This window comes from Rhinatrema bivittatum, chromosome 4 (assembly GCF_901001135.1).
Source record: "Rhinatrema bivittatum chromosome 4, aRhiBiv1.1, whole genome shotgun sequence".
In the NCBI taxonomy this organism is placed as follows: Eukaryota; Metazoa; Chordata; class Amphibia; order Gymnophiona; family Rhinatrematidae; genus Rhinatrema; species Rhinatrema bivittatum.
This window is the reverse complement of record NC_042618.1, coordinates 46,800,004-46,827,500: the sequence shown is the minus strand read 5'-3', so window position 1 is coordinate 46,827,500 and position 27,497 is coordinate 46,800,004. Positions and strand designations below refer to the sequence as shown.

At 44.8% G+C, this 27,497-nt stretch overlaps 1 protein-coding gene across 4 annotated transcripts in view; it reads right to left on the bottom strand.

Moving 5' to 3' along the window:
• Positions 1-1,792: 1,792 nt before the first annotated feature.
• Positions 1,793-27,497, bottom strand: part of CEP170B (centrosomal protein 170B) — a 139,359-nt gene continuing 113,654 nt past the window's right edge. For all 4 annotated transcript variants that reach the window (XM_029598077.1, XM_029598080.1, XM_029598078.1 and 1 more), the window contains 4 exons: positions 17,803-17,891; positions 16,864-16,957; positions 8,289-8,340; positions 1,793-6,899 (listed from right to left, as the gene is read on the bottom strand). In XM_029598077.1, the coding sequence (XP_029453937.1) occupies positions 6,670-6,899; positions 8,289-8,340; positions 16,864-16,957; positions 17,803-17,891 (465 nt within the window). In that variant the 3' untranslated portion in view covers positions 1,793-6,669. The remainder of the gene's footprint in view (positions 6,900-8,288; positions 8,341-16,863; positions 16,958-17,802; positions 17,892-27,497) is intronic.

The window sequence follows — 27,497 nt, the reverse complement described above, 5'->3', positions numbered from 1 at the left end:
TACATTTCTTTCTTATCTGAAACTGCCAGCTGATTAACCCCTTAAGAGTCTTTCTATCCTTGCCTCTAACTGCATACTATAAAATAAGCTTCAGTGGAAACTATAACAAAATGAGATCAGTCATTTTAACAAGAACGTATAGTTGCTTAAACAGACAACCTCAGTGCATGTATTTCTGCATAAGTCCTGACATCTGTGGTAGAACCAATCCATTATGTAGGAAGTATCTGGTATGGATCTCTTACATTTGATTGTGAGATGCAAATGATGTCATCTAGGTCCAGATGCATAGGAATATTCTCATACGCTCATTAAAGTCCATCAGCAAAACAGGTGTTAGAACAATACCCATTTCATAGCTGGTCTCAGGCTGGATACAAAATGTTACCAAGGACGTTCTCCGTTCTGGTCCAAGGTTCTCCTCATTTGGGAGGTGATGGCAACTCTCTAATATGACCAAACAATCTTTTCACCTCTGGGTGAAAAACACAGTCTCATACAAAATTGTCAAAAATATTACATGGCTGCAAACTCCTTCAGGCTTGGGCGTCTGATGTATAGCGCTAGGGACGCACAAACTACCAATTTTGCGTCCCTTTTAGTAAGGCAGCTCATTTGCCTATGGCATCGAGCGCCCAAGAGAGGAGGACGTGCGTGCATTCAAAAAACGTGTGCCCAGTTTGGACGCATGTTTTTTACATGATGATACTGCATCAGCCTCATGTCTGCACTGCTTTAGATCTGCAACTTTTCCTCAGTTCATGATGCATATCCCGTTTAGGGTCACCGGCATTCACCCTACAACTTATAATGGAATAATTATTTCAGCACCTTTATCAATTGTATGACATGAACAAGGGCCCTTTAAATAACTCTGCTGTGTTGCATGATGATTGTATAAGGCTTTCATGCCAAACCCTTTACAGTATTTCATTTGTTGATGGACTGACCTGTGAAAGTGGCAGAAACCAAGCTGGCACACCTTATGATTAAAGGGCCAAAGCTATCCCTCTACCTCCAGTTGGTTCTCTAAGGCCACAATCTGGACCTTGAAGCTGTACTCTAGAAAGTGTTCCTGTCAGCCTCGGTAAGTACTAGGAATGTGCCGTCCCAATTTCTTTTGCTCCGGAGCTTCACTAGACCCCACCACCATTCCTGGGGCCTCTCACTGACCCCCCCCCCCCCCTTTCCTGCCCCCAGCAAGATGCCATGGTCCAGGCCTACCAAGTTGGGCGGTTCCACAATCATCCACGGCTTTCCTAAGCCCCTCCAATCCCTCTTCTTGCCCCTCTAGAAATCATCTGGGGCCAGGGCGCTCCTGGCTCCCATTTACCCTTTTCTATGGAGGTCCTGGCAGGAGAAAGTGATAGGAGCAATCCCTACGTGCTCCTGCCCCACCACAGCTATTCAAACTTGGCACCTTCCTCTCAGCTATTTATGAAACTAGAGTTATGCTTAATGCAAATGAATGTTTGCATGCAGTTTAACCATTGATCATCTGAGTCTGTGATGTTCAAACCAGTCACCAGACACAACCCACTCCCTGACAATCAGGATTTCAGGATATCCCAAATAAATAGACATGACATTTGTATACATTGGAGGCAGTACATGAAAAATAAACCTTATGCATATTCATTAGGGATAATCTGAAAATCCAAAAAACTGGATGGGAGTGACCTAGAGGACTGGTTTGAGCACCCCTAATTTGAGGATTGGAGTATGCCCTGTGTATTAATAGCCACATTTCAAGTTCACAAAATCAACACACAAACTGGAAGGATCGAAATACCACATGGTAAAAGAAAGATTTATTAGAATTATTTTTATGATACAATTTTATAAAATAAAATAGCACTTTAAGGGAAAACAAAAACCATCCACAATACCAACTAAGAACAAAATATACAGATATAATCTATAGTCCAAACCAAATAAATTATGATCAAAAAACAGGGAAGAAGGGGCAGGAGAAAAAAAATAATCAACAACTTCTGAATCATGAAATATACACACACCACCTCAGCAGAGAGGAAACTAATCACCAATCATTCAAGCTCTACAGATATGTTTGGCTGACTCTCCCAGCGGTCGGCTTGCATTTTTCTTGCATGCAAATGGCACGGCCCAGTGGATAGTTCAGAAAAAGCAGCTTCAGTAGCATCCCAATGACAGACACCAAAGACAGACAAACTCAGCACAGGGCACATCAACAGTGAACGACAGGTAGGCAGGTTTTCTTTTTGATTTACTTTTTTTTCCCCCCAAAAAAAGACATCACCACTGCTGTACCTTTAATAGATTTACTGCGCCCCAGAAAAAGAGAGAGAGAACTTCTGGTTTTTCACAGACGCATGGTTTAACAAGCTGCAACTTGTAGTCTTAATGCCGTGGAAGATTTTCATTAAAACTACCCAACAGCAATTTAGCCTTCTTTCTCTCTCTTGTACATCTCGCTTATAGCGTAACGGGATCGGCAGGGGAAGTAGGGAACGGGACAGGATGGACCAGCTTCCTAGTTTAAACTCCAAAGCATCTGCGCACTCCAATTGGGAGCTTCAATACATTCCACTTTTATTGTAACAGCAACAGAGCAGTATATGAAAGAACATATTATTATAAGGAGGAAAAAATAATACTTTAAAGACCTGTTCAATGACTTTGTGTCAACTAACAAGCCAAAAATCATCTCGGTGGCCTTCCAATGGAGTAGTGTACTACTAAGCTGTCCCCTGATTACCTTAATCAAGCCTGGACAGGATATTTGGCAGCAGCCAGCGTTCTGTTATATACATTACCGCAGGGGCTCTCAACCCAGTCCTCGGGATACACCCAGCCAATCGGGCTTCCAGGATATCCACTGTGACTTTGCAGCAACAAGATCTGCACACAACGGAAGCAGTGCAGGCAAATATGTCTCCTGCATATTCACTGTGGATACCTGAAAACCCGAGTGGCTGTGTCCCAAGGACTGGGTTGAGAGCCCCTGCCTTACAGTATCGACAGGACCAAAAAAAATACATAATTACTATTCTACCCTTTTAAGGATTTGCTCTTTGGCTAAAAGTTACATGGATAAAAGCCAGGCAGTGGAAATTGCCATCTGACCGGGTACACGTCTGTCCCAAGGCTATACAAACCTATATAAGAAACCACTACAAAATAGCATTCGCAGTTCGACAGTCTTGAACAAATTTAGCGACAGGGAAGAGAGGCATTTTCTCTCTAGCTTTTCACAAGGAGTCAATTTGATGGGATTAAAAAGCTGTACAGGTATCGGATGTGGCGCTCTGCGCCCACGCTAAGTGAAAATGAAATCCACTCAGTTTTATTCTTTTTACTACTAAACATAAAGCGAAGAGATATCGGAAAAACAAATGCACTGAAATGTCTGGAAAGGAGGAGGAACTGTTATGAAATTTGGATATTCCTATTTAAACAGGTTTTACGTGCTGTCTCCATTGCACAAAGAAAAAGCAGGCAGCAAAGCAGGATTAAAAGACACTGCACCAATGTGAATAAATACAGGTGGGGGAAAAAATGAATTTCTAAGCCTACTCCAAGAGGAGAACCACAAGGGCAAAAATGGAATCTGATGGTAAAGAATGATAAGAATAAAACAGGGCTGAATTGGAACTCAGTGCACAAATGACTGCAACTATGGTAACTGCTGACATTTTAATAACTGTGAACCTGTGTGCGCCAAGAGACACAGCAGCGCTTGAAATGCTTGTGACACTATTGTTTGGACTCCTTCGGTAAGTCAGGGAAAGGAATCATCCCAACCACATCAAGAGGGAATAGAATTCAATGACGTGCTCCATTTTTAATTCTGGAAGGTGAACTAAAGCACAACAGAAATCAGGCACGGAAGTCACCAAACTTAGAATCAGAAAAGGCTGTTTGCTGCCGCTGCTCATTCTTTTATCCAGAGAACTCCTTTTTTAATTGTTGCACGAAGATGGCAATTTTCCTAAACTATTGACTCAGGCAAATATCAGTTCCCCCAAGTAAAAAGGGCTATTTAAAAGTTGACTATCCTTTACCTGGCTCTTAGCAGTATTAGATGGGAGGAAAGGGACATACATAGATTGAATTTTCACATCTGGCTGTGTTATTTCCCATGGGAAAACTGTCCACAGAAAGAAGCAATACACAAATGGCCGAGGATACTTTGTCCCCTCCTCCAGTGGATGCAATATTCAAAAGGAAAGCACATTGAAAACTGGTGCAAAGCCCACAGGTAATAAAGTATCCATGGACTTTGCAGCACTGCGGGCACCATGACACGACAAAGCAATCCCTTCTTGGTGGCCATTAGCTACTATAAACCGGCAAAAAAAAAAAAAAAAAAAAGTTGTGCTGCTGGCAGTAACTCACCGGGTGCAATTCAATCTATCGTACCCCAAGCAACAATCCTGCCGTCCAAGGAAAATTTGTGATGAATTCAAAACAAAATCAATTCCTTTGATCAGGCTGGCCCTGTATGATTTTCTCCAGCACACCTCACCCCCTCTCCTTATCTGAAAAACAGCTGTGCACCAGCCTCAGCTGCTTGGCCATAGCCCCCGTTATATTTTGCAGCACCCAACAGGCAAAACTGCAAATAGATGGTGAGATTAATTAAAACATCTTGTAAGATAAAGATGCAAAAAAAAAAAAAAAAAAATTCCTCATGCAGAATCTGCTGCTCCCTCCCAAGCATGGGGGTGGCCACTGCCACCTTTCTCCTCTCCAGTTGTGCTCCAGCCAACCACAGTTTTAACCGAAAGAGGACCTGTAGCTGACCCAGCTAACTTTAAACCCTGGCGTGGCTGGAGCGCACCTGGGGGCGGGGGGGGGGGGGGGCGCAGAAAGGTGCCAGCGGTCTCCTGCGTGCCTTACAGGGAACACTGGCAGAACCTGTAGTCACAGGGGTTTGGTCTCCCCGCCCAATTCCGTCCAACTCCGGACTTTGGCTGTCACCAGCATTTCAGGGCAACGAAGTGTACTCATTGCACTTTTAAAAAAACTAGGGAAGGCAATTTACCAGAGAATAGAGTGATTGACCCAAGCAAATAGGCCTGTCTGACAGGTATCCGCCCCAGGGCAGCTAAAATATTCACGGTGAGGGCAGAGGAGGGAAAGCACGTGCTCAAAATGAACTTTTCAAATCTGCATGGCCATTTTTCCCCCCTCTTTTCCTCACCACACAGGACAAGGAGGTGCAAGGTAATGTAGGGGGCCCTTTCATGCCTATGTAAGTGAATTTTCAGTGAAAAACTATATGGACAGTTTCCCTTTGAGAACCGCCCATAGGATCCAAGGTACCTCGGCAGGCTACTTAAAATCATCCCGTAAGTGCATTAAAATTCAGCAGAGTAAGAATTCGAAGAACAACAAGACTTAGAAACAGAAAATAGGAACTCTTATTTAAAAAAAACAAAAACAAAAAATGAACAATCCCAACAAATTTTCTTCATACCTGTAGGGGCTGTTTAACCAAACAGCAGCTCCAGTGGCCATATTAACCCCGGAGGAAAACGGGAATCTTGGCAATTCGTGACACCTTCTGTTTGACCGATGTGAACCACGTACGAGGGGAAAGCCCTCAGACGTCTTCACCCTTTCTCGTTCACAACAGAACGAGAGGATTCTGATAGCGAATCATTTATGACCTATCAAACAGCGTGTGGTCAAGTCTCTATAAATAATGGCAAAGAAAAAAAAAGGAACGCTATGGCACCAATTGTCATAATGTAGGTCTTCGCAATAAAAGTGTAGTGGTTATTCCTGTTTATTTGGTTACGTGGATGTCACTAGAGCACCGAGTTTCTTACATGTCCGTGGCATGTATTTCAAGTAGCGACGCACAATTATGATGCAAAGAATATCTCTGTTTCTTTTCCCAGTTACTGGAAGTCCTATAGAGCTGCTTTTTATTCCATGTGATAAGTATTTGCTTCTCTGTATCTAACATACTCCTATAAAACAAGTGCACTAAACGAACCATTATTTGGCAAGATGACCTGTAAGCGGCCCGTCCTTCATGCCCAAGGTCTTGTAATTTAGAAACAAATTATGCATAGACTATGGGTCCTCAGGAGGAAGCTTAACTTTCTACTTATTGCACCAAATATCCTTCTGACAGAATGTGCTATACTTGGATTAAGAGCATGCAAATTCAAAGCCATTTATCCCATTTTTTTTTCCTAACACTGAAAGTGACCCATTGAACCCTTGATAACCACTGCACCATATCTATCCGGAATATTCATGTACCAATTAAGTATTGTCCAACATTTTGCCCCCAACCAGCCAAAATGTGATGTCATGATATGGAGCAGGGCTACCAGAAAGCAGGAGAGCTCTGAACAGGCTGACGCAAGAGCGTTTTGAGCGCTGGCTGTTCTGAACACAAACTCTGGAAAGCCTCTGTACGATTATGGCACATTCACGAAAGGAATAGAATATGTATTCAAATGTTTGCCTCTATGCTGCATATATGCTGCCCCCACAGTGCTTGTCCTATCTCAAAGGCATTCATTCCTGCACGCACCATTCAAACCCCACCACAGAGATCATCCCTTGTGCAATGTGTTGGCAAATCTACACATGGTCCACAACCACCCCTAGACAACACGAACGCCACGGGAAATGACACTGTACAGTACAAAAAGACGTTGGCATTTAGACCATACAACTCTCTTCATCATCTGGAACAAAATTGGCTTCTCGGCTCGACGGGCTGCAGTTGGGCTTCCGGGAATAATTCCTCACTGGAGGCTGAGAGTCCACCGGAGAGGCAGCAAAGTTTGCAGTCCTGATTTTAGTGACCGTGGGCTGCAGAGAGGTCATCAGGGGCTTCTTGTTTGCAACTGCATCTAAATTTCCCATAGGATCGATTACGGCGTTGATAACTACGAGGTTAAAAAAAAATCAAAGAAAAACCTTTACCAGCACTGGTCTTTAATAAAGTTATGAACTTGTACTACACAATTGCTAGCATTCATAATTTCCAAGACTGCACGAAACATGTGAGAAATCCGTTCTTTCTGTGGTTTGTTTGAATATGATGTAGCTGCCCACTGAAGATTTTAGCCATAGACACTGCACATGCAATTCCTACAAGGAGCTGCAATCTCCTCCACAGCCAGACAGCCATTTGGCAGATGGTTCTGTAGTATAAGCACAAAACTAGTCCTTGACAGCTCCAAATTAGATCTGCTTTTCAGGACAGCCCCAAAGAATCAGCGCTGTTGACCTTAGAACCAGACTGATTTGCATGCTTGACATCAGAATAGTTTGTAGCTCATGAGGTCCAGAGTTTCTTCCCTTGGCTCTGTCCTATAATTTATTAGTGGTAACAAAGAATTAGCACAACACACGAAATTCACCTTTTGAGACCTAGGGGCAGATTTTAAAACCTGCGCGCGGGCGCAGATTTGTTCGCACAACCCAGCGCGAACAAATCTACGTCCGATTTTATAACATGAGCGCGCAGCCGCGTGCATGTTATAAAATCCAGGGTCGGTGCGCGCAAGGGGGTGCACAATTGTGTAACTTGTGCTCGCCGAGCCGCGCAGCCTGCCTCCATTCTCTCCACCCCCCCCGCACCTTCCCCTCCCCCTCCCCCTTCCCCTACCTAACCCACCCCCCAGCCCTACCTAGAACCCCCCCATACCTTTGTTGAAGAAGATACGCCTGCCTCCTGGCAGGCAGAACTTACGCGCACCGGCCAACGGCCAGCCCGCGATCCCGGGCACAGCGGCAAATGGCCGCTGTGCCTGGAGGCTCAGGCCATGCCACGCTCCACCCACGCCCCGTCCCTTTTTGCAAGCCCCGGGACATACGCGCGTCCCGGGGCTTGTGCGCACCGCCGAGCCTATGCAAAATAGGGTCGGCGTGCGCAGGGTGGTTTTTTTTTTTTTTTTTTTAAGGGTTATACGCGTAACTTATGCGCATAACCCTTTTAAAATCCGCCCCTTTCTATATCAATCTGACATAGGCCTCCTACCAGGAGTTAGAAAGCATACTAGTGCATTATGGGAGAAATGCATAATCATTTAGCAGAAGCAGGCTGTACTTTATATCAAGCAGTTTCTTAAATAAAAAAGGTAACTGGCTTTGAGAATATTTAATTCTGCAAGATGTAAAAAATAAATAAATAAATAAATATATATATGTATATATATATATATATATTATCCAGGCCAGCTCAACCTAGAAATAAAAACAGTTATTAAGCACTTTCCTTCACCCATTCAAGTTACATAGTGCAGCCGTTTGAAAATATTGAAGCCACCAACCTTCTAGCTGTTTTTGAACTCGCCTCAGCTCTTTCAGAATGGAGCTTATTTCCTTCAAAAAAAAAAAAGGCAGAAAAAAAAAGGTTAGCCATTGTTTTAAAGATGCAGAAGAATGCTGACGTTCTTAAACTGAATGCATCTGATTCATAAAGCCAAATTTATTGATGAAATAAACTATGTTTTAAAAATGCTTTTTAAAAATCCATGTACCAAAATACACACCCGAGGCTCAATTGGTGAAGAGACAATTTAAAAGATGTACTAGCTTTGACTTCCAGCTAACAGGAATTCTCTTATGAATGGGGTGGAACCAAATGCTTTTGTTTCGTCATGAATTTTAAGCAAGAAAACTTCCTCTTTGAAAAGAAGAAATAAAAGCCAAAACACAAGTCGTAGGAGATACATTTTTATTGGTCTCAGAACAGAACAGAACATAGCTCTCAAAAGCTACTCAGAAGTACTAAGGTGGTCCAGTACAAATATATCAGCTACAGCTTGCTTGTTTTTCTATACACAAAGCTTGTATTTTGTATACTTTGTGTTATACTATCACCTGGCGGTTGTTTTATTTCAAGTAACTTTCGTGCACAATATGTAACCTTTAATCAAACAGGTCAGGAAAGCTGCATTATGGGAGATTTTTCCTACTGTGTTTTTCATTTCCTAATTCAGGATATAATCTTTATCCCAAATAATCATCACTAGATTCTCCAGGCCATTATGGGGATGTTGATTTTCTTTGGGAAATAATTCTCCATTTTATACAAAAGCTCTTAGTTAAGACTGCTGCACCAGTAGTATCCTACATCTTCCAGAACCTGAAAACATTGCTTTCAGGAGAAATAGCCAAAGGACTCATTACAGCTGCAATAGTTCAGAGACCCAGTAAGAGGCTATTCTTATTTCCATTTCATCATCCAATAAGTTCTGTTTTCCAGTTGTTGCTTTCAATGTTTTAGACATTACAAAGCAAACCCACCTGAATTTATGAAGCTGAATTTGAGTTTAGGTGTACCACATCATGTATGGTGAGGACAGGAAATGTGTTAGAAACAGAGAAAACTGATGGCAGAAGGACCATACAGCCTACATAGTCTGTCCATCCAGGCCAATTATTCAACTTTACAATCCCTACCATTCCCTCAGAGATCTTCAGTGTTTATCCCATCTTTTTATTAATTCAGATACTGTCTCCACCACCTCCACGGGGAGGTTATTCCATGCATCCAGTACCCTTCTCTGTAAAGAAATATCTCCTACGATTACTCCTGAGTCTATCCCCTTTCATCCTCATCCCATGACCCCTCCTCAATCTAGACCTTTCAGTTGAAAGAGGCTAGCCTCCTTTGCATAGAAACCTTGGAGGTATTTAAACTGTCTCTACCGAATCTCCCATTTACTGCCTTTCTTCTATGGTATACATGTTTAGATCTTTACATCTGTCCCCATATGCTGTAGAACAAAGACCATTTCAGTAGCCACCCTCTGGACCAACTCTATCCTGTTTATATACTTTTGAAGGTGCGGTCTCCAGAATTGTACACAATATTCCAAATGAAGTCTCGCCACCGACCTGTACAGGGATATCACCACCACCTTTTTTCTGCTGGCTATTCTTCCCCTTATGCAGCCAAGCATCTTTCTGGCTTTTGTCATCGTCTTATCCATCTGTTTGCCACCTTAAGACCATCACATATAATCACTCCCAGATCCTGCTCTTCTTTTGTATTTAGAAAAAATGTCCCTCCACCCACTATAGCCCTTCATTTCTACATAGTCAAGAGGACACTTTTCAAAAGCCTTTTACCCAGTTAAATGACTACTGTCTTGGTTAAACTGGACATCTGCAAATTGTCCACCCTTTCCCCAGGTAAAAGTATGCTCAGGGATTAAAAGCGCGGGCAGTTTTGCCCGGTGAAAAAGTAGCAGAGCTTGGAGGCAGGGTAAGATTGAGGAAGGACACAATGCATGTGCATTGTTTTCAACGGAAAAAGTAGTAAACACACAAAAATCAGGTGCAAATCTCTACAGGAACTTTTTCCCAGGAGCAATTTTCAAGGGGAAAGTACAGGAAAATTGGTCCTTACCTGCTAATTTTAGTTCCTGTACCACCACAGATCAGTCCAGACTCCTGGGTTTTGCCTCCCTTCCAGCAGATAGAGCCAGAGAAGGTTTTTCAGACACTGCCACATAACCTGGTGTGCTACCTGCAGTCCCTCAGTATCGAAAAGTACCCAAGCCAAGATAGCGACAACACTAATACCAACAATGAATTAATATCCCCTGAACGAGCAGTGGGAAGTGGAAACTTAGGACAGATAACCTTGTTCACATTAAAAACAAGAAGGACTAAACAAAACCTATGCCATTCTTCAGATTAATTACACTAACAGATCGAGCGGACTCTCCAAATCTCCTACTGGGCAGGACTCTGGACTGATCTGTGGTACTACAGAAACGAAAATTAGCAGGTAAAAACCAATTTTCCTTTCCCTGTATGTACTCAGATCAGTCCAGACTCCTGGAATGTACCCAAGCTTCCTAAATGGGGTGGGATTTTGAGAGACCTGCTCAAAGCACACTTTTGCCAAACCCATGACCTCTGAGGCCTGGACATCCAATCGATAATGTCTAGTGAATAGGTGCAAGGACTTCCAAGTAGCTGCCCAACAAATCTCTTGTGGTGAAACCTCTTGACATTCGGCCCAGTTGGCTGACTGAGAACGAGTAAAGTGAGCTTTTAGCCCCTCCAGGAAAGACGACCCTGACAGATGTACGCCGAACCAATAGCTTCCTTCAACCAACGTGCAATCATAGATTTCGATGCCTTATGACACTTCTTTGCACCCCATAGAATAAAAAGATGGTCCGACACCCTGAAGCTATTAGTGACCTTAAGATAGTGCAACAATGCCTGGTTCACATTCAAAAGTCGCAACTCTCTCACGTGAGGTATGGTAGCCTCCAAATTTGGAAAGGCCAGGAGCTCAACTGATTGGCTTAAATGAAACGATGAAACCACCTTCGGAAGGAAGGAAAAAATCGTCCTCAACGAGACTCCCAAGTCCATAATTCGCAAAATCAGGTCTCTACAGAACAAAGATTTAAGTTCTGAGATCGTTCTTGCAGAGCAAATTGCCATCAAGAAAACCACCTTCAAAGTGAGATCTTTCACAGTAGCCCGTAAAAGAGGCTCGAACAAAGCAAAACACATACCCCTAAGGATAAAGAAAAGGTTCCAAGAGGGATACAACTTCTGAATCGGAGGATGCAAATGCTTCACACCCGGAGAAAACAAACCACTTCAGATGTACAGCTAGGGCAACCCCCTGCACCTTGCCTTGAAGACAGACCAAGGCCAGCACATGAACTCTGAGGGAGTTAAAAGCCAAACCTTTCACCAACCCTTTCTGCAGGAAGGACAGAATATTTGCTACGGATCCAAAGTAGGATCAACCGCCTAACTCTGTGCACCAAGTCTGAAAAACTCTCCAGACCCTCACATATGCCAAGGAGGTGGAAGTTTTTGAAGATTGCAAGAGAGCAGAAATGACATCTTCAGAATATAATTTCTCCCTTTAGCGTTTCCTCTTAAAATCCAAGCAGTGACAACAGAAGCGAGCCACCCGATCAGAAAATATGAGGCCCTGATATAGCAGCTTTGGCAGACGAGCGAGCCTCAACAGTCCATCCACTGCTACGTTGATCAGATCTGTGAACCAAGGCCACCTCGGCCACTCCAGCCCTACTAGAATCATTTCTCCCGGATGGATCTCTATACGCCATAAGATTTTGCCCACAAGTGGCCACGGCGGAAATACATACAGAAGAAAGCCCCTCGGTCAAGGCAGAACCAAGGCATCAACCCCTTCTGCTCCGCGCTCCCTTCTTCGACTGAAGAAGCGCAGGGCCTTGGCATTTCTGCAAGTTGCCATTAAATCCATGTGGGGCATGCCCCATCTGCGACTGACGAAATGCATTGCTTCCTGTGACAACTCTCACTCTCCAGGATCCAGCTTTTGCCACCTGAGAAAATGTGCTTTACATGTAAGAAATGTGCTTTACATGTAAGAAACCACTAATAGCATTAGGTGCTGCTCTGACCAGCGGATTAACTCCTGGCTTCCTGAGCCATTGCCCAACTCTTGGTGCCACACTGTCGATGGATGTAAGCCACCATCGTCGCATTGTCTGACAAGTTCCTCTCTGGCTTCTCCTGCAATAGAGGGAGGAACGCACATAGCGCCAACCACACCGCTTCCTCCGCATACCACTTGCCCTGCACGGACTGGCATACTGCTCCCCACCTGGAGAGACTGGCATTGGTGGTAACAACTTCCCAGTCCGGAACCTCCAAGTCCGCTCCATGTCTCAACTGGTCCCGACAAGCCACCACGAGAGACTGGACCTGCCTAACTCTGTAAGATGTAGTGGAAGCTGAAACTGTTCTGATAAGGGGGTCCCAATGGGAAAGCAACACTGACTGCAGAGGCCGCATATGAGCAAACACCCAAGAAACCAGCTCCAACGTGGATGCCATGGAACACAGAACCTGCAAGTAGTCCCAAACCCTGGGCATCTGCTTCTCCAACAATCTAATTGCGCATTCGAAAATTATAGCTACTCCTCAGTGAGAAAAACCTTTCCCACCTTGATATCGAAACCTGCCCCCAGAAATTCCAAGACCTGAGAAGGGGAAAGATGAGTCTTTGAAGATTTACTATCCACCCCAGGGATCTCAAGTTCTGCAGCACCAAGACCACTGCCTGCCTGCAAAGGACCTCTGACTTCGCCCGAATGAGCCAGTTGTCCAGCTACATGTAAACAGGACACCCTCTCTCCGGAGGGCCGCCGCCACCACGACCATCACCTTGGTGAAAGTCCTGGGAGCCGTCGCCAGACCAATGGAAGGGCACAAAATTGAAAATGCGTTCCGAGGACCATGAATCTTAGATATCTCTGATGATCGGGCCGGATGCCTATATGTAAGTACGCATTGGTTAAATCCAGGGAAGCCAAGAACTCCCCCCTTTGCACACCACTGCAATTTCAGAGCGCAGGGTCTCCATCCAAAAATGAGGAACCTTGAGAGCCACGTTTACCCTCTCTTCAAGTCCAAAATTGGGTGGAATGTTCCCTCCTTTTTTGGGAATGATGAAATAAATGGAATAGTGACCTGTCTCCCAATCCTCCAAGGCTCAGGAACAATTGCTCCCAGTATCTGTAGGCAGCTAATGGTTTGCTGCACAACCTGCCTTTTTTCCTCGTAGGTACATGGGGAAACCATGAATAAGTTCCTTAGTGGACAAGCAAATTCTAAAGTGTAACCTTGTCTTATGACACTTAAGACCCATTGGTCCGACGTGATCCTGGCCCACTTCTTGTAAAAAAAAGAGTCAACCAACCCCCAATGGCTGGAACTGCAGAGTGGGCTGGCCTTGTTTCATTCGGCGAATTTGGCTCCACCAGCACCCTGGCCAGAGCCATCTCAGTTTGGCTTCTGCCCACAAAAGGACTGGTCCAGGACTGCTGCCTCCCCAAGGACTGCCTCTGGACACCACCTGAAGCCCTGCTCGGCTGAAAATGCCTATTCTCTCTGAAATGAGAGCGCAAAGGAAATGATCCTTTTTCTCCTTTCGATTTATCCTCAGGCAATTTATGACCTTTATTCTCTCCCAGATGTTTGATCAGCTACTCTAAGTCCTGTCCAAAGAGCAGCTTCCCTTTAAAAGGTAACATTCCTAACTGAGACTTGGAGGAAACATCCACCAACCGGTTTCTCAACCAGAGAAGCCTCCTGGCTGATACTACAGACATCATTGTTCTGGAAGAAGTCCTAATGAGGTCATATAGCACATCGGCTCCATAGGTAACCACAGCCTCCAGCCGCTGCGCCTGCTTTGCCTCTGAATCAGACATGGATGTGTCCGCCTGCAACTGCTGCACTCATCGAAGTCCTGTCCTCAGCATAAAACTGCTGCACACCGTGGCACGTTTGCAGAGGGCAGACATCTACAAAATCTTCTTAAGGAGAACTTCGAGCTTCCTATCCTGAAGGTCCTTCAGCACTGCAGAACCGGCCACCAGAATAGTCATCTTCTTAGTAACAGCAGACACCAAGGCATCCACCTTCAGGACCTTTAGGAGCTCAAGCGTATCCTCAGGCAAAGGATATAATTTATCCATCGCTCTACCAACCTTCAAGCCAGTCTCAGGAGTATCCCACTCCCTGAATACCAATTTCTTGACTGACTTATGGAAAAGAAAGGCCTTCGCAGGACCCCTTAGGCCGTTCATGACCAGATCTACATCTTCCTGATCAGATTCTTCCTGCAGAACCTTTATCCCCAACTCCGTCAGGACATGGGGAATCAGGGGACCCAACTCCTCCCTGTGGATAAGAAGAACCACCTTCGGGTCATCCCCTTCCACAGTCGTGGCTTTCCCCAGCCCTTCTTCTGGGTCCTGGTCTATCAGAGCTAGATCCACGTCCTGGGAACCTGTGCAGGTGGATCCTCAACCTCTGAGGCCTCAGAGAAGTTATCTGCTGTGTTTGTCGGAGCGGGCACCTCCAAGACTTGCTGAACCCTGATAGCCCCAGCAGCCTGCGAGTCTGGCCCTCTTCCTGGGCCACGGACCTACCGATGCCCCCTGTGGCCTTCCTGGCCAAATAAGCCCTGTGCAGCAACAGGACAAAATTGGAAGAAAAAGTAGAGGAATCGTCAGAAGCCTCCTTTATTCTTCCCCTGACTGAAGCCCCCGAGCCCCCCAGTCTTTTTCAGGGCTCATATCATCAGGGGACAGTGGAGGAGGGAAATCCCCCTCCATCCCCTGCGGACCACGAAGGTGGACAAAATGGCCACCATTCCCGTGCTAAGCAGGAAGAGGTTGGCTGCTCCCAGGCCTGCGCTGCTTCTCCAACACCACAACTGTCCCCAAACTGCCCTCTCTGCCAGAGAGACAGCGCGAACAACATTCGTTGCTGCATACTGTGCAGCTGGAGCCATGCCGGGACCACAAGAGCAGTCAGCCGCCTGAGGAGCGCCAAAGAAGAGCCGCTTCAGCTTAACCCCAGGAAAGGCTTACATACTGCCGCTGACCAAACGGGAAACCACTCAAACAAAACTGTTTTTTATTTTATTTTATTATTTTTTTTAATTTATCAGAATGGATAAAAAAAGGACAGAAAAACTCTTCCCTGCAAACTGAAAAATGGCAGCAGGCTCAGCACGTCCTCCAGAGGGAGAGGGAACTGGATCCCCTGGCATTCTGCCCCTGGTGGTGAGGGACTGAGCAAGAAAAGGGTCCCCAACCCCCTGCTTGAAAGCCTCAAAAACCAGGGGGGATAGCCTCACCAGGGCCTACCAACCCCCTGAGAGGCAATCTCGGACAGTCTAAATTCCTCTTCTTTTCTTTCTTCTTTTTTTTTTAAACTAGTCTTAGACTGCAGGTCTTGTACTTCCACCATCTGATGGAGACAGAGAAATACTGAGGGATGGCAGGTGGCACACCAAGTTATGCAGCAGTGTCTGCGAAACTTTCTCTGTCTCCATCTGCTGTAAGGGAGGCAAAACCCAGGAGTCACGACTGATCTGGGTATGTACAGGGAAACTCGTATTTTCGCTTTGAGAACTGATACAAGTCCACCTGCAGATTTTGCACCATTGGGGGGTAGTTTTAAAAATTGCCCCACAAGTGAACTAACACATCAACCACAAAAGGTAGCCTGATGTCCGGCCACATTAAAGCATATCTCTGGGGAAGGGTTAATTCACGTTCAACTCCAACAAATATGGAACAGTTTTTGGAGGACTCTGCTGAAGCCAGAAGCAGCCAGTGTGCCAATGCAGCAGAGCACGCAACGAAAAGTGACCTATTCCATTCCACAGTGGGACACTGGGGATGTGCTGACATCACTTCTTGCTTCATTTAGCAGCATAAAATGGAACCTCCCTCCCCCACCAACACAGTACATCAACTCAAACTCTGCCCAAGTCTAAAATGAGTCCGTTGTCATTTTTTCCCATCCAGCTTGCTGAATGCATTTTGGCATTGCTCTACTGAAATTCCTTACAAATATTCGCTGATGCTGATGGATCAGCGACCCTGGGGACACAACTTTCACTCTTAAAAAAAGTTCAGCCGCATTTGTGCCCAGAAATTTGCCAACAAAGAGAATGCTAAGTTAGGAACTCGGACATTTTGAAAAACAAAAGGCCAACCATTTTTCAACTGGCACTCACGGAGAGGACAACTCCTTCAAAGGAAGTCACTCTCACTCCTAACAGAGTCCTTCACTTCCAGAGATTCACCCCCAGAAATTGAATTCTACTTACTGCAAATCACAAGAATCTCATTGCTTAGTGCAGGGGTGGCCAACTCTGATCCTGCAGAGTCACAAAGAGGCCAGGGTTTCAGGATATCCACAATGAATATGCATGCACTGCCTCCACTGTATGCAGATCTATCTCCAGAATACTCATTGTGGACAGCAGGAAAAGTTGGCCTTTTTGTGGCTCTGGAGCAGTGGAGATGGCCACCCCTGTCTTAGTGAGTGTACATTAGGACAGCTTACCTTGTTGGAAGTCTTTAAAATTGGCACTTCGTTTTCAGAGTTAATTTTAGCTTCTACTTCCTCCCAGGTTTTTTCTTTATTTTGGAACAGAATTCTGAAAGATGCAGCAATCGTATGTTAGACAAAGCAAATCTTTTCTTTACAAATTACGTTCAGGCCGATGCAATACTGGCGCGCGGTAAACTGGTGCCTATGATTGAGTGCCTACTCCCTTAACGTGCGCTGATACATCTCTTCTGGGTGCAGTGGTAAAAAAAAGAGACGCTGGGGAAATTGCGTGCTCCTAGCGCCTCTTCGGCAGTGAGAGCTCGGGAGTTGTGGCTGTCTGTCAGTTAGGAAAACGAACGCTTAATTTTAGAGCGTGTACAGCCACAAGTTAGGAAAATGGACACTTGTTAATTGAGTGTCCCTTTCCTAACCTGACTTCCAGCACCTTTTTTTGGGGGGGGGGGGGGCGGGGGGGACACACATTCTAATTTTTTAGTTTCTCAGACTTAATATTAGGTCGGAGGAAGTACAGAAAAGCAATATTTTCTGCTTTCCTGAACACTTTATGGCTCCTCCAGAATTAACACCTGCTTGGAGCAGGCTTAATTTTGGCAAGTAAAAATGTGCGTCGGGTGCATGGTTTTTTGGGGTTTTTTTTGCATCAGGGGAATAGATAATAATCTCATCAACATGCATTTGCATGTGATGAGAGCTATTACCTATGCGCGCAATTGGATGTGCGTTTTGGACACGATAAGGCCCCGTTTTGCATCAGGGGTTATGGATGCGCATCCAATCGTGGGTTGAGCCATGCGCTGGCTGCAGCACATGATATTGCATCAGCCTGTTTGTGAACACAAATCTTTTTTTTATGAATGCATAAAGAGTGGAGAAAACTTTTCTTGGATTTAAAGGGAAAAAAAACAACAAAAAAAAACCAACAAAAATTACTTCATTTTTTCCGCAAGGCTTTCTGTATTGGCACGGATCGAATGGGACAGCTGCGAGACGGGATTCAGCATCAGGTTATCAAAAATCACCTGAAATGCACAATACAATTTTTTTTAACTCTTTATTTATAACCCTAAATCAAATATAAAATAAAATATATTTAACAAGGAAAAGAAGGCAGTATACATGGATTATACAAAACATTCTTTTTCACTCAACGCATAGTTAAGCTCTGGAATTCATTCCCAGAGGATGTGGTTACAGCAGTTAGTGTAGCTGGGTTTAAAAAAGGTTTGGATAAGTTCCTCGAGGAAAAATCCATAAACTGCTATTAATTATTAAGCAATAGTAGCTGGAGATGTATTTATTGTTTGAGTACTTGCCAGGTGCTTGTGACTTGGATTGACCACTGTTGGGAGACAGGATACTGGGCTCAATGGACCCTTGGTCTGACCCAGTATGGCAATTCTTATGTTCTTATATAGGTAATTGAAAAAAAAAAGAAAATAAGTACCTCAAAGTATAATGCCAATATTAGACCCCAATATAAATGGGGACCAGAAAAACCATGGGGAATGGCTAACTACAAGGTAAATTACCAACATTAAGGATGCAAGCTTCAAAGCAAATTCCTCATTGGCAGAGGGAGGGGAAGTCACAATACCATGTCTGGCATCCAAAATTTTTCTTAGCTGTATAGGGTCAAAGAAGAGAAATCGTACAGATTCTAAGGGTACTATAAATTTACAAGGAAAATGAATGAGACAAGTGGCCCCTAAAGAAAGAACTTTAGGTTTCATGGCCAGAAACGTCTTTCTACGCTCCTGCGTTGTTCTGGATAAGTCCGGAGACATCCAGATTTTTTTTTACCTTTGAACAAGACATCTTTATTATGAAAACAAAGATGAAAAATGTTATTTCGATCTTGCATGAAAACAAAGGTCACCAATAAACTAGCCCAACCAACATTTTCCTCTTCAGAATTCTACAGGAAATCAGTCACGTTAGCGGGAACGTCCGACAAGACGTTATCCACAGATCTCTTAGAAACAGACAGAAAAAAGATCTTCTCCATAGGAGGTAGTGCATTCTCTAGGTTAGACAGAACTTCTTTCATGTAAGAAACAAAAAGCTCAGCAGGTGTCTTTTAAGGAATCTGAGGAAAATGAAGTATTCTCACATTCAAAGATCTGAGAGAATTCTCAATATTCTCTGTTCTATTTGCAAAGTAGACATTATATCTTTTCTTTGCGCAATATTTAACTATGATATTTTAAACATTTGTTTTTTTCCAATCTTTCCAACTTTTTGCATCCTGTAATGTATTCCACTTTATTTAAATGTGATTTGCTCTGCTACTTAATAACTGACTTAACTAGCTTGGTCCTTCCAAATCCTTCAACTGTTCCTTATTTGTAATTAGCCTTGTTTTTGTTTTGTTACTATTCTATCTAGTTCAATTGTTCTATTGTAAAAGCACTGTTGCTATTCGTTACGTTAATTGTAAACCGATATGATGTTACTAAATTAATGTTGGTATATAAAAGCTGCAAATAAATAAATAAAATAATTATGTTAACCTGCATATCTTGGATCTTAGTTAGAGATCTCTCCTTCAGAACCTTTCTTTTCCACTGAACTTAAATGAAGTTCATGAAATTGAAAATTATTATGCAAGTCTGTTAAAGAAACTAAAGATGAAAACGGACTTGTTGACGGACATCATAGCAGTGCAAAGACTATCCAAAGCTATTACTGCAGGTTTCACCAGCGAAGCAGAGTCAAGAAACCTGAAGAAGGGGCCAAAGAAGGCATTGTAGATTCCTTAGAAATTACTTCAGCTAATCCAGCCAGCGTGGTTAAGTGCTCCAACCGTTTCCAGAGGCTCTGGCGCCTCCCTCACCAAACTCAGCCGCAGAGTCTGCCTCGGCTCAGCAGAATGAGCAGATCTAGGAGATGAGAAAGTGCCCTCCAAGAGTCCAAAAGCCCCAGGAGAAGTGTCCACAAAAGTGATGGTACTTGCCAGCAAACACGGAGTGGAACAGTGGTCGGGGCTAAGAGAAACATCCGCCGCCAACAGGCTAGTGTCCCCATGTCCAGCCAAGCCGGGTTTGACCCCTGATATAAAGGTATGAGCATGTTCTGGCATCAAGGTCTGACGAAGGGAAGCAGTCGTTTCCACAGGCTTACCCTTCTTATTTTTTTTATTTTTATAAGTTTAACAATTATATTCAAGAAAAACACTTCTTGTTTGAAAAAATAGAGAAACATCATGGTAAATGTCTTAACTAGGTAATAATACATCACCAATTGAAATATACAAACCCATTTATATCTCAAATCAAAGTCCACAAAAATAGATCACAAGACTGAAACCTGAGGAAAGAAAATTGTAACTTACAATTTACATTTTAAATTAAAAGAAGCTTACATATTGTTGTTTAAGTACGTTATTATTCATTAGCGGACTAGATATCATACTTAGCTTTCACTCTATAGGAGAAGACCTTCCTGGTAATATATTTTTCCCCACTAGAAAAACTGTAAGTTGATTAGGTTGATAAAAAACATATGACATTCCTTGATATTTTATGAGGCACTTACAGGGATATTTAATTTCATGAACATGGCACCAATTTCCATAACTCTGGGTCTTAACAGCAAAAACTGTTTCCTTCTTTTTTGGGTGACCTTTGAAAGGTTTAGAAAAACATTCACCTTAAGGCCCAGAAAGTTCTCTATTCTATGTCTAAAGAACATTTTTAATGTCCATTCTTTATCTGCTTCAAGCAGAAATGTAACCACTAATGTAGCAGCGGTAATCTGATCTTTCTGAGAAGTTTCCAATAATTCAGTTAGATTTGACTGTGAATGATCAATTATAGGAATAATATTACTCTCTTTACCATTTGTAAGTTTCTTACTCTTACTAGATGGAATATAATAAATTCTTGAAGTGACTGGTAAAGCCTGATCTGGGATCTTTAGTATTTCTACCATGTATTTCTTCCACATTTCCTTCGGAGATATAAGCTGACTCTTGGGAAAATTAATAAACCGGAGATTCCTCCCTCTTACCCTTCTTAATGGCTCCTTTTTGTTTCCCCATCAAATGAGAGTTTTAGGCAATATGCAATGAGAAAAAGGGGAGAAACTGTCGGACCTGCTCAGAAACGCGTCTGCTAAGGAGCAGCCATCTTGGTTCCCCCACACACAATACAATTGTAAAGTCTATCTGTCTTCACGCTGAGCAATGCATCGTCAAGAATCAATCTGAAGCCCTGTGATGACTCATTAACCTCTCCCTTCCTCGTCTTCTCTTTTCTGTGACCGCTGCAAATGCAAAGCAGAGAATAAAATAGAAAGATCTGCAAACTTTTTATTTAAAAATTGTTGAGGCGTTCACGGCAGGAGCATTCTCTCTTCAGGAAAAGGAGGAGATTCCATGTAAATCCCATTCAGAAGTGGGTCACAATTTATAATTAGGGAATGCAAAGGAAAGGTGCATTCCTGCCCTCTAAATACTGGAAAATGGTTTTATTTTTTATCTGTGATAATATCTGAACATTTAATAAAAGAGAATTCTAAATATACACACACACAAATCTTTTCCATCAACTGCCTGAACTGTGAATAATTACTTTTTATTTTAACAAAGCAGTTCCCTCCTGCTCCTTTATACTTCCAGCTCAATCGGAACTAGGGCTGGGATGAGGATCCAGAAGTATTTGCAATTAACTAAGGATTGTTCCTTTTTTCTGTACCATCTCCCCTCAACTTGCTTAAATCCATTCATTGCTGTGACAGTCCTGCAATCACAGACCTTAAATCCATCCATTAGGTGTCACTATTGCTCAAGGACCACAACTTTCCTCTCCAACTCTTCTCCCCCCGCACTCCCCCCACAGGGGCTACAAGGCCATGCTCTGCAACAATCCCAGCCCAGTTCAACTTGAGGTATGGAAGAGCTGAGTTAAATATCTAATCCAGGTTTCTTCACATGCCACTGAATACTACTGCTCCTGAGCCACCGGGCCATTTCCGCTATGAATACCGTATTTTCTGGCGTATAAGACGACTTTTTAACCCCTGAAAATCTTCTTAAAAGTTGGGGGTCGTCTTATACGCCGGGTATCGTCTTATAGGGCAGCGGTTCTCAGCCAGTGTGTCGCGGCTCCCAGTGTTCCACTGCCCCACTTGTGCTTCCCTTCTCCCTAGGGGCAGGGCCGAAGAAAGGAGACACGATGCGCGTCACCGCTGGAGGTCAGGCCGGCAGGGCCAAAGAGAAGAGAGACCTGTGTGCTGCTGCCGGTGGGGCCGAAGAAAGGAGAGACGCTGCGTGCCACTGCGGGAGCCCAGGCCGGCAGGGCCGAAGAGAAGAGAGACCTGCGTGCCGCCGCCGGCGGGACCGAAGAAAGGAGAGACACTGCGCGCCATCGTGGGAGGCCAGGCCGACAGGGCCGAAGAGAAGAGAGACCTGCGTGCTGCCGCCGGCGGGACCGAAGAAAGGAGAGACGCTGCGCGCCATCGCAGGAGCCCAGGCCGGCAGGACCGAAGAGAAAAGAGACCTGTGTGCCGCCGCTGGCGGGACCGAAGAAAGGAGAGCCACTGCGCGCCACCGCGGGAGCCCAGGTCGGCAGGGCCAAAGAGAAGAGAGACCTGCGTGCCGCCACCGGCGGGACCGAAGAAAGGAGAGACCCTGCGCACCGTGGGAGGCGGCTGGGAGAATTTGCATGCCACTGGAGGTCAGGCCAGAGGTGGCTGAGAAGCAGAGGCCAGGTTTATTGGGCCAAACTATGAGAAGAGGCTCCATGTGAGCTTGTATGTATGTGGTAGAATGGGTGCATGAGTGAGAGCTTGTGTGTGTGGTAGAATGGGTGCCTGGGTGCATGAGTGAGAGCTTGTGTGTGTGTGGTAGAATGGGTGCCTGGGTGCATGAGTGAGAGCTTGTGTGTGTGTGGTAGAATGGGTGCATGAGTGGCAGTATGTTTGTGAGTGGTTGTAAGTGACAGAGTATATGTGAGCTTGTCTGTAAGTGGCAGAACATGTGTGTGATTGAGAGAGACTGGTCAGGGAGGTGACTGGTGTGTGTATGTGAGAGAGAGACAGACTGGTCAGGGAGGTGACTGCTGTGTGTGTGAGGAAGAGATACTAGTTAGGGAAGTTACTGATCTGTGTGAGACAGAGACTGGTTGTGGGCCCTAAGGAAGAAGACTGTGAGGACAGAGCTTCAGCAGCCACTGCTGCTTCTGGTGAGTGCTCTTTGCCTGCAAGGGAAAGGAGTAGGAAAGTTTCTGGAGAGGGTAAGTAAAGGCAGCTTTTAAAGTTTACTTTTCTTGATTGACTGCCATTTTAATTATTGGGTGTTATATGATGTGTCTGCTGTTTTGAAATATTTTATTTATATTTGGACAATTTTTAATAATTATGAGTTTTTAAATTGTTGGATGTTATTCTGTTCATAGCTGTTTTGAAACATTTATTCTGCTTATTAGTATAGTTTTACAATTATTTCTGTGTGGGGATCTATAGCTGCTTGCTAGTTCTGTTTTCCTAATAAGAGGTGTATTGGTTTTTAGGGCCTGATATATGGTATTTGTAGTGTTGCCTTTTCATAGATAGGGTTGCTCCTGTTTGAGTGTAAAATTATTTTTTTTCTTAAAAATATGTATAAAAAAGGGGGGGGTCGTCTTATACGCCCAGTCGTCTTATACGCCGGAAAATACGGTAATTAGGTAACTGGTAAAGAACCTGTGACCAAAATAACTCATTACCACTCAGTTTATCTGCTGACAGCCATTTGTACCACCCTCAGTTTCTGCACGGCAAAAATAGCGTTTGAAGCTCAACTTATGTTCCCACATGCAGGGCTGGCGCAATCCACTATGCAAACTGTGCACTTGCACAGGGCAGAGGTCTGGATGGGGCAGCAGCCTGAGGATCACTGGGGTCATAAATCAGCACCCGAAATGAAGAGAATACCACTATCGCCACCAGACCCCCAAGTCCACCAGGTGGCCAAGATCAGGAAGAGGATCCCGCCAATCTGGCGATTCCAAACCTGCCAGGTGGCAAGAAGGCAATGCCGTGAGGCTGTCCGGCAGTTCCCAACCTGCTGGCTCCAAACCCACCGGCATAGCCAAGAGGAGGGAGCTGCGGGGCCGCCCGGTGATCCCAACCTGCCAGGTGGCCAGAAGAAAAGAAAAACTGGTAAGGTAGTTCCCAACCTGCCCTGCAGCAGAAGTGATGAAGAGGAAGGCCTGGGACTGGCTGGGAGAGGCCTTGGTGTGTGTGAGAAAGGAAGCCGATGTATGTATGTATATGAGTGGGAGGGAACTTGTAGGTGTGTCTGAGCATATGCGTGTGAGAGGGAGCATTGAGATAGGTGCAGAGACCAAGCTCTAGGAATGATGGCGTAAAAGGCCTAAATAGCAATAATTTATGCAGTTTATATCAAGAAAGGTTGTGGTCTCTAAGCATAGGGTATTCTCTGATTGGGTGGGAGTCCAAGTCTGCCACTTTTGAGCATGTGTGTGTGTGAGAGAGAGAGAGAGAGGGTGTGAGAATGTGTGTATGTAAAAGAGAGCTTGTGTGAGCATGTCTGAGCAGGTGTGTGAGAGAGAGGGAGTATAACACTCATGGCAATAGTGGACCATTGGTGCTGTGGTGTGACTGGCGCCATCTAGTGAGCAAGCCCAGTAGGCCCACACAAACAGCTGGCAGAGAAGCTCTTAGGTAGGACTGACTGGAGTTTAGCCTATACCAGCTGTCTCCTCCGTAGGTTGAGCCCTTGGGTTCTGGAAGTCAGCAGGTCTTAGGTGGGACTTAGGGATATCCAGAAGCAAAAATCCAAGTCCAGGCGAAGATCGGGGCAAGCAGCAGACAGCAACTACGGATACCAGGCCAAAGGTCGGGCAGGCAGCAGACAAGGCAGGGTAGAGTCCAAAGCAGAGAATCAGGTCCGGGCAGCAATCAAGGATGGTCAGGGTCCAAGCCAGGTTCAGAATCCAGGAAGTCAAGCAGAGACGGGAAGGGCAGGACAAGGACAAGGCACAGATGAGACAAAGACACGGGAAAAACAAGGCACGGACAAGACAGGCAAGGCCAAGGCGCGGATAAGACAAGCAAGACAAAACAAGGACAAGGCAACGGAAGAAGCAACATACACTGAGACACAAAGGCACACCAGGGACTTGCTGCTAAGGCACTGAAGCAGTGTTCAGCGAGGCTTTATATAGGGAAGGCCTGTGATGTCATCGGAGGGCACCATGGGGCCTTTCCCACTGCAACTCCTTTAAAAGGGCGTACAGGCGCTTAGGATGATCCTGGAGGGAGGCTAAGGCGGCGGCATCCAAGCCATGTTGGGAGGGGAGGCCTGCAGTGTGATGGTGAGGGTTGAGTCTGGCGACTCGTGGGGTTGACCTGTGGCCACAGATCGTAACATGGAGTATGCGTGTGTGTGAGGGAGCGTGCGTGTGTGTATAATCTATATCTATGAGAGAGAGAGTAAGAAGTTTGTATATCCCTCTCCCACTAATTCATGACAATCCCAAGGTGATTGGAAATCAAAACATTCCACGTAGAGAGGGTGTGAATTACTTTATACTTCGTTTTAATTTTGGGGTGTTATTTGCTGTTTTTAAATATTTTATTGGTATTTGGGAACAAATTTTACATGAGCGTTTAATTATTGGCTCTTCCATTCATCAGTTGTTTTGAAATATTTTTATTAGTATGTTTATACTATTATGGTTTATTTATTATATTTCTTGATTTTATTGATTAATGGTGGTATTTTCCATTGTTGCACTACATATGGAGTCTGACTTGTTGCAGTTTCCAGTTCAGTTTTTGCCTTCAAGTGTAGTTATATATTATGGTTTCTTTTTCTTGTATTTGGTGAGGGTCTGTCTGTGTTCTGTAGGAATCTACAGTAGCTTGGTTTGTTCTGTTTTCCTAATAGGAGGTGTATTGGTGTTTTAGTGTAGTATTTGCAGTGTTGCCTTTTCATAGATAGGGTTCTTACTTTTTAAGTGCTGGCAGTAGTGCTGTTTTGGTGTGGGAGGTTTATTATAATTATATATTTATTAATTCTACATAATTTACAATAAATGGCAAAACTAAAAGATAGCAGAGTTGGTTACCTTTAACAAATGTTCTTCTAGCACAGCAGGATGCTAGACCTCACATATGGGTAACATCATCAGATGGAGCCCGAGAGTCCTCCAGAAGAGACTCTCGATCACCGACAGCCAAAGGTCTGGAGAAGAGTGCCCAGGTATGACTGGTAGGCCGAATGGGCAGAAGACACCCACGCCATGCTTGAAAAAAAACAAGCAGCAAACCACGGCAGGGCCTGGGACAGATACTGTGTGCCAAAGCATCAGACGTAGCTGACTGTACAGGACAGCATCAAGGGTTTCAGGGGATTAGAGACAATCCCCAAAAATGACCTGTGGCCCCAAAACTCCTGAGCAGGGAGATGAGATAGGCCTGAAGCTCACTCAAGAGCACCTGTTAGAACAGGTTCATCTATACTGTCACAGGATCGTGAAGGGAGCAGGAAGGCCCTTTGGGCAACCTAGAGAATGAGAAAAAAAAACTAAAGCAGTATTGGCCAGAGATTGGCAAACATAAGTGGAAAAATGTGGAGTTTCCTTACCTGCAGGTATACAGAGATATACCACCAGTGCTTTAGCTTTACCTACCCTCCCCTTAACAATCCAATCGGAAGTAGTGAAGATCACAAGGAGGCAAACCAGAGGACTGCCGGGGCTAGCACAAGTCACCCGGTTGTCTATCAACCCCAAGCGAACAACTCACTTCCGAAACTAGCAGGGAGTAACCCACTGAGATGGAGCATTCAGTCTTCTTGAAACAGCGGAAACTGAAAGCGATTACCTCAGAGGAGAAACATCCCCTCCTAAGGGAGCATGTGGCCCAGCAATGGATAATGCTGCATGACCAAGGACTCCTCTGTCCTGAAAAAGAGGAAACATAGCTTGCACACTACTGCAAGCAAAGGGGAGTGCCCTCTGTTATGGGGTACTCAGCCCCCAAGCCCCTCAGCCATAGACATGGCAAAAGGGTGAAAGGCACAATTGCCCACCTAATGGACTTAAACTCTCCTCACAGAGGAGGATTCCGCAGACAAGAATGACCGATGACAGCAATCCTTAAGGAAGATGCTCACTGAGTCTAGCAGATTCCAAAGTGACTCCCGAACAGGAGGGTCACCCGGAAGCAACACTGGATAGGTTCCCTCACGGATAGACTTGCTGTATCTTAGAGCACCCAAGGCAGAGTGGTATTCTTGACTATTCTTGGAGCTGGTGCCAGTCAGAGCAGTGCCATCCCTTGTCCAGGAACGGAAAATGAGGAACACCCCTCGAAGGGGTGCATAGTCTGGCATCGAGAGGGGAACCCAGTCGAGAGGGGGAAGCAGCGGGATCGGGGCCTAGCAACCTGCCAAAGGAGAGTCGAGGCACAATCACCGATCGCTGAGGCGCCAACATGACCAACCCATCACAGGAAGCCAGCCTCAGACAGGGGAGGTCGCTACTGCAATCCCCAGAGAGGCCCCAGCTGAAGATGGTCCAGGGACCACCAATGCCGCTCCCTGATTCGTCCGGTGGTGTTGATGCTGCAAGCTCGATGGCCTCACAAGCATTACAGCTGACGAGAGACTCGCTAGC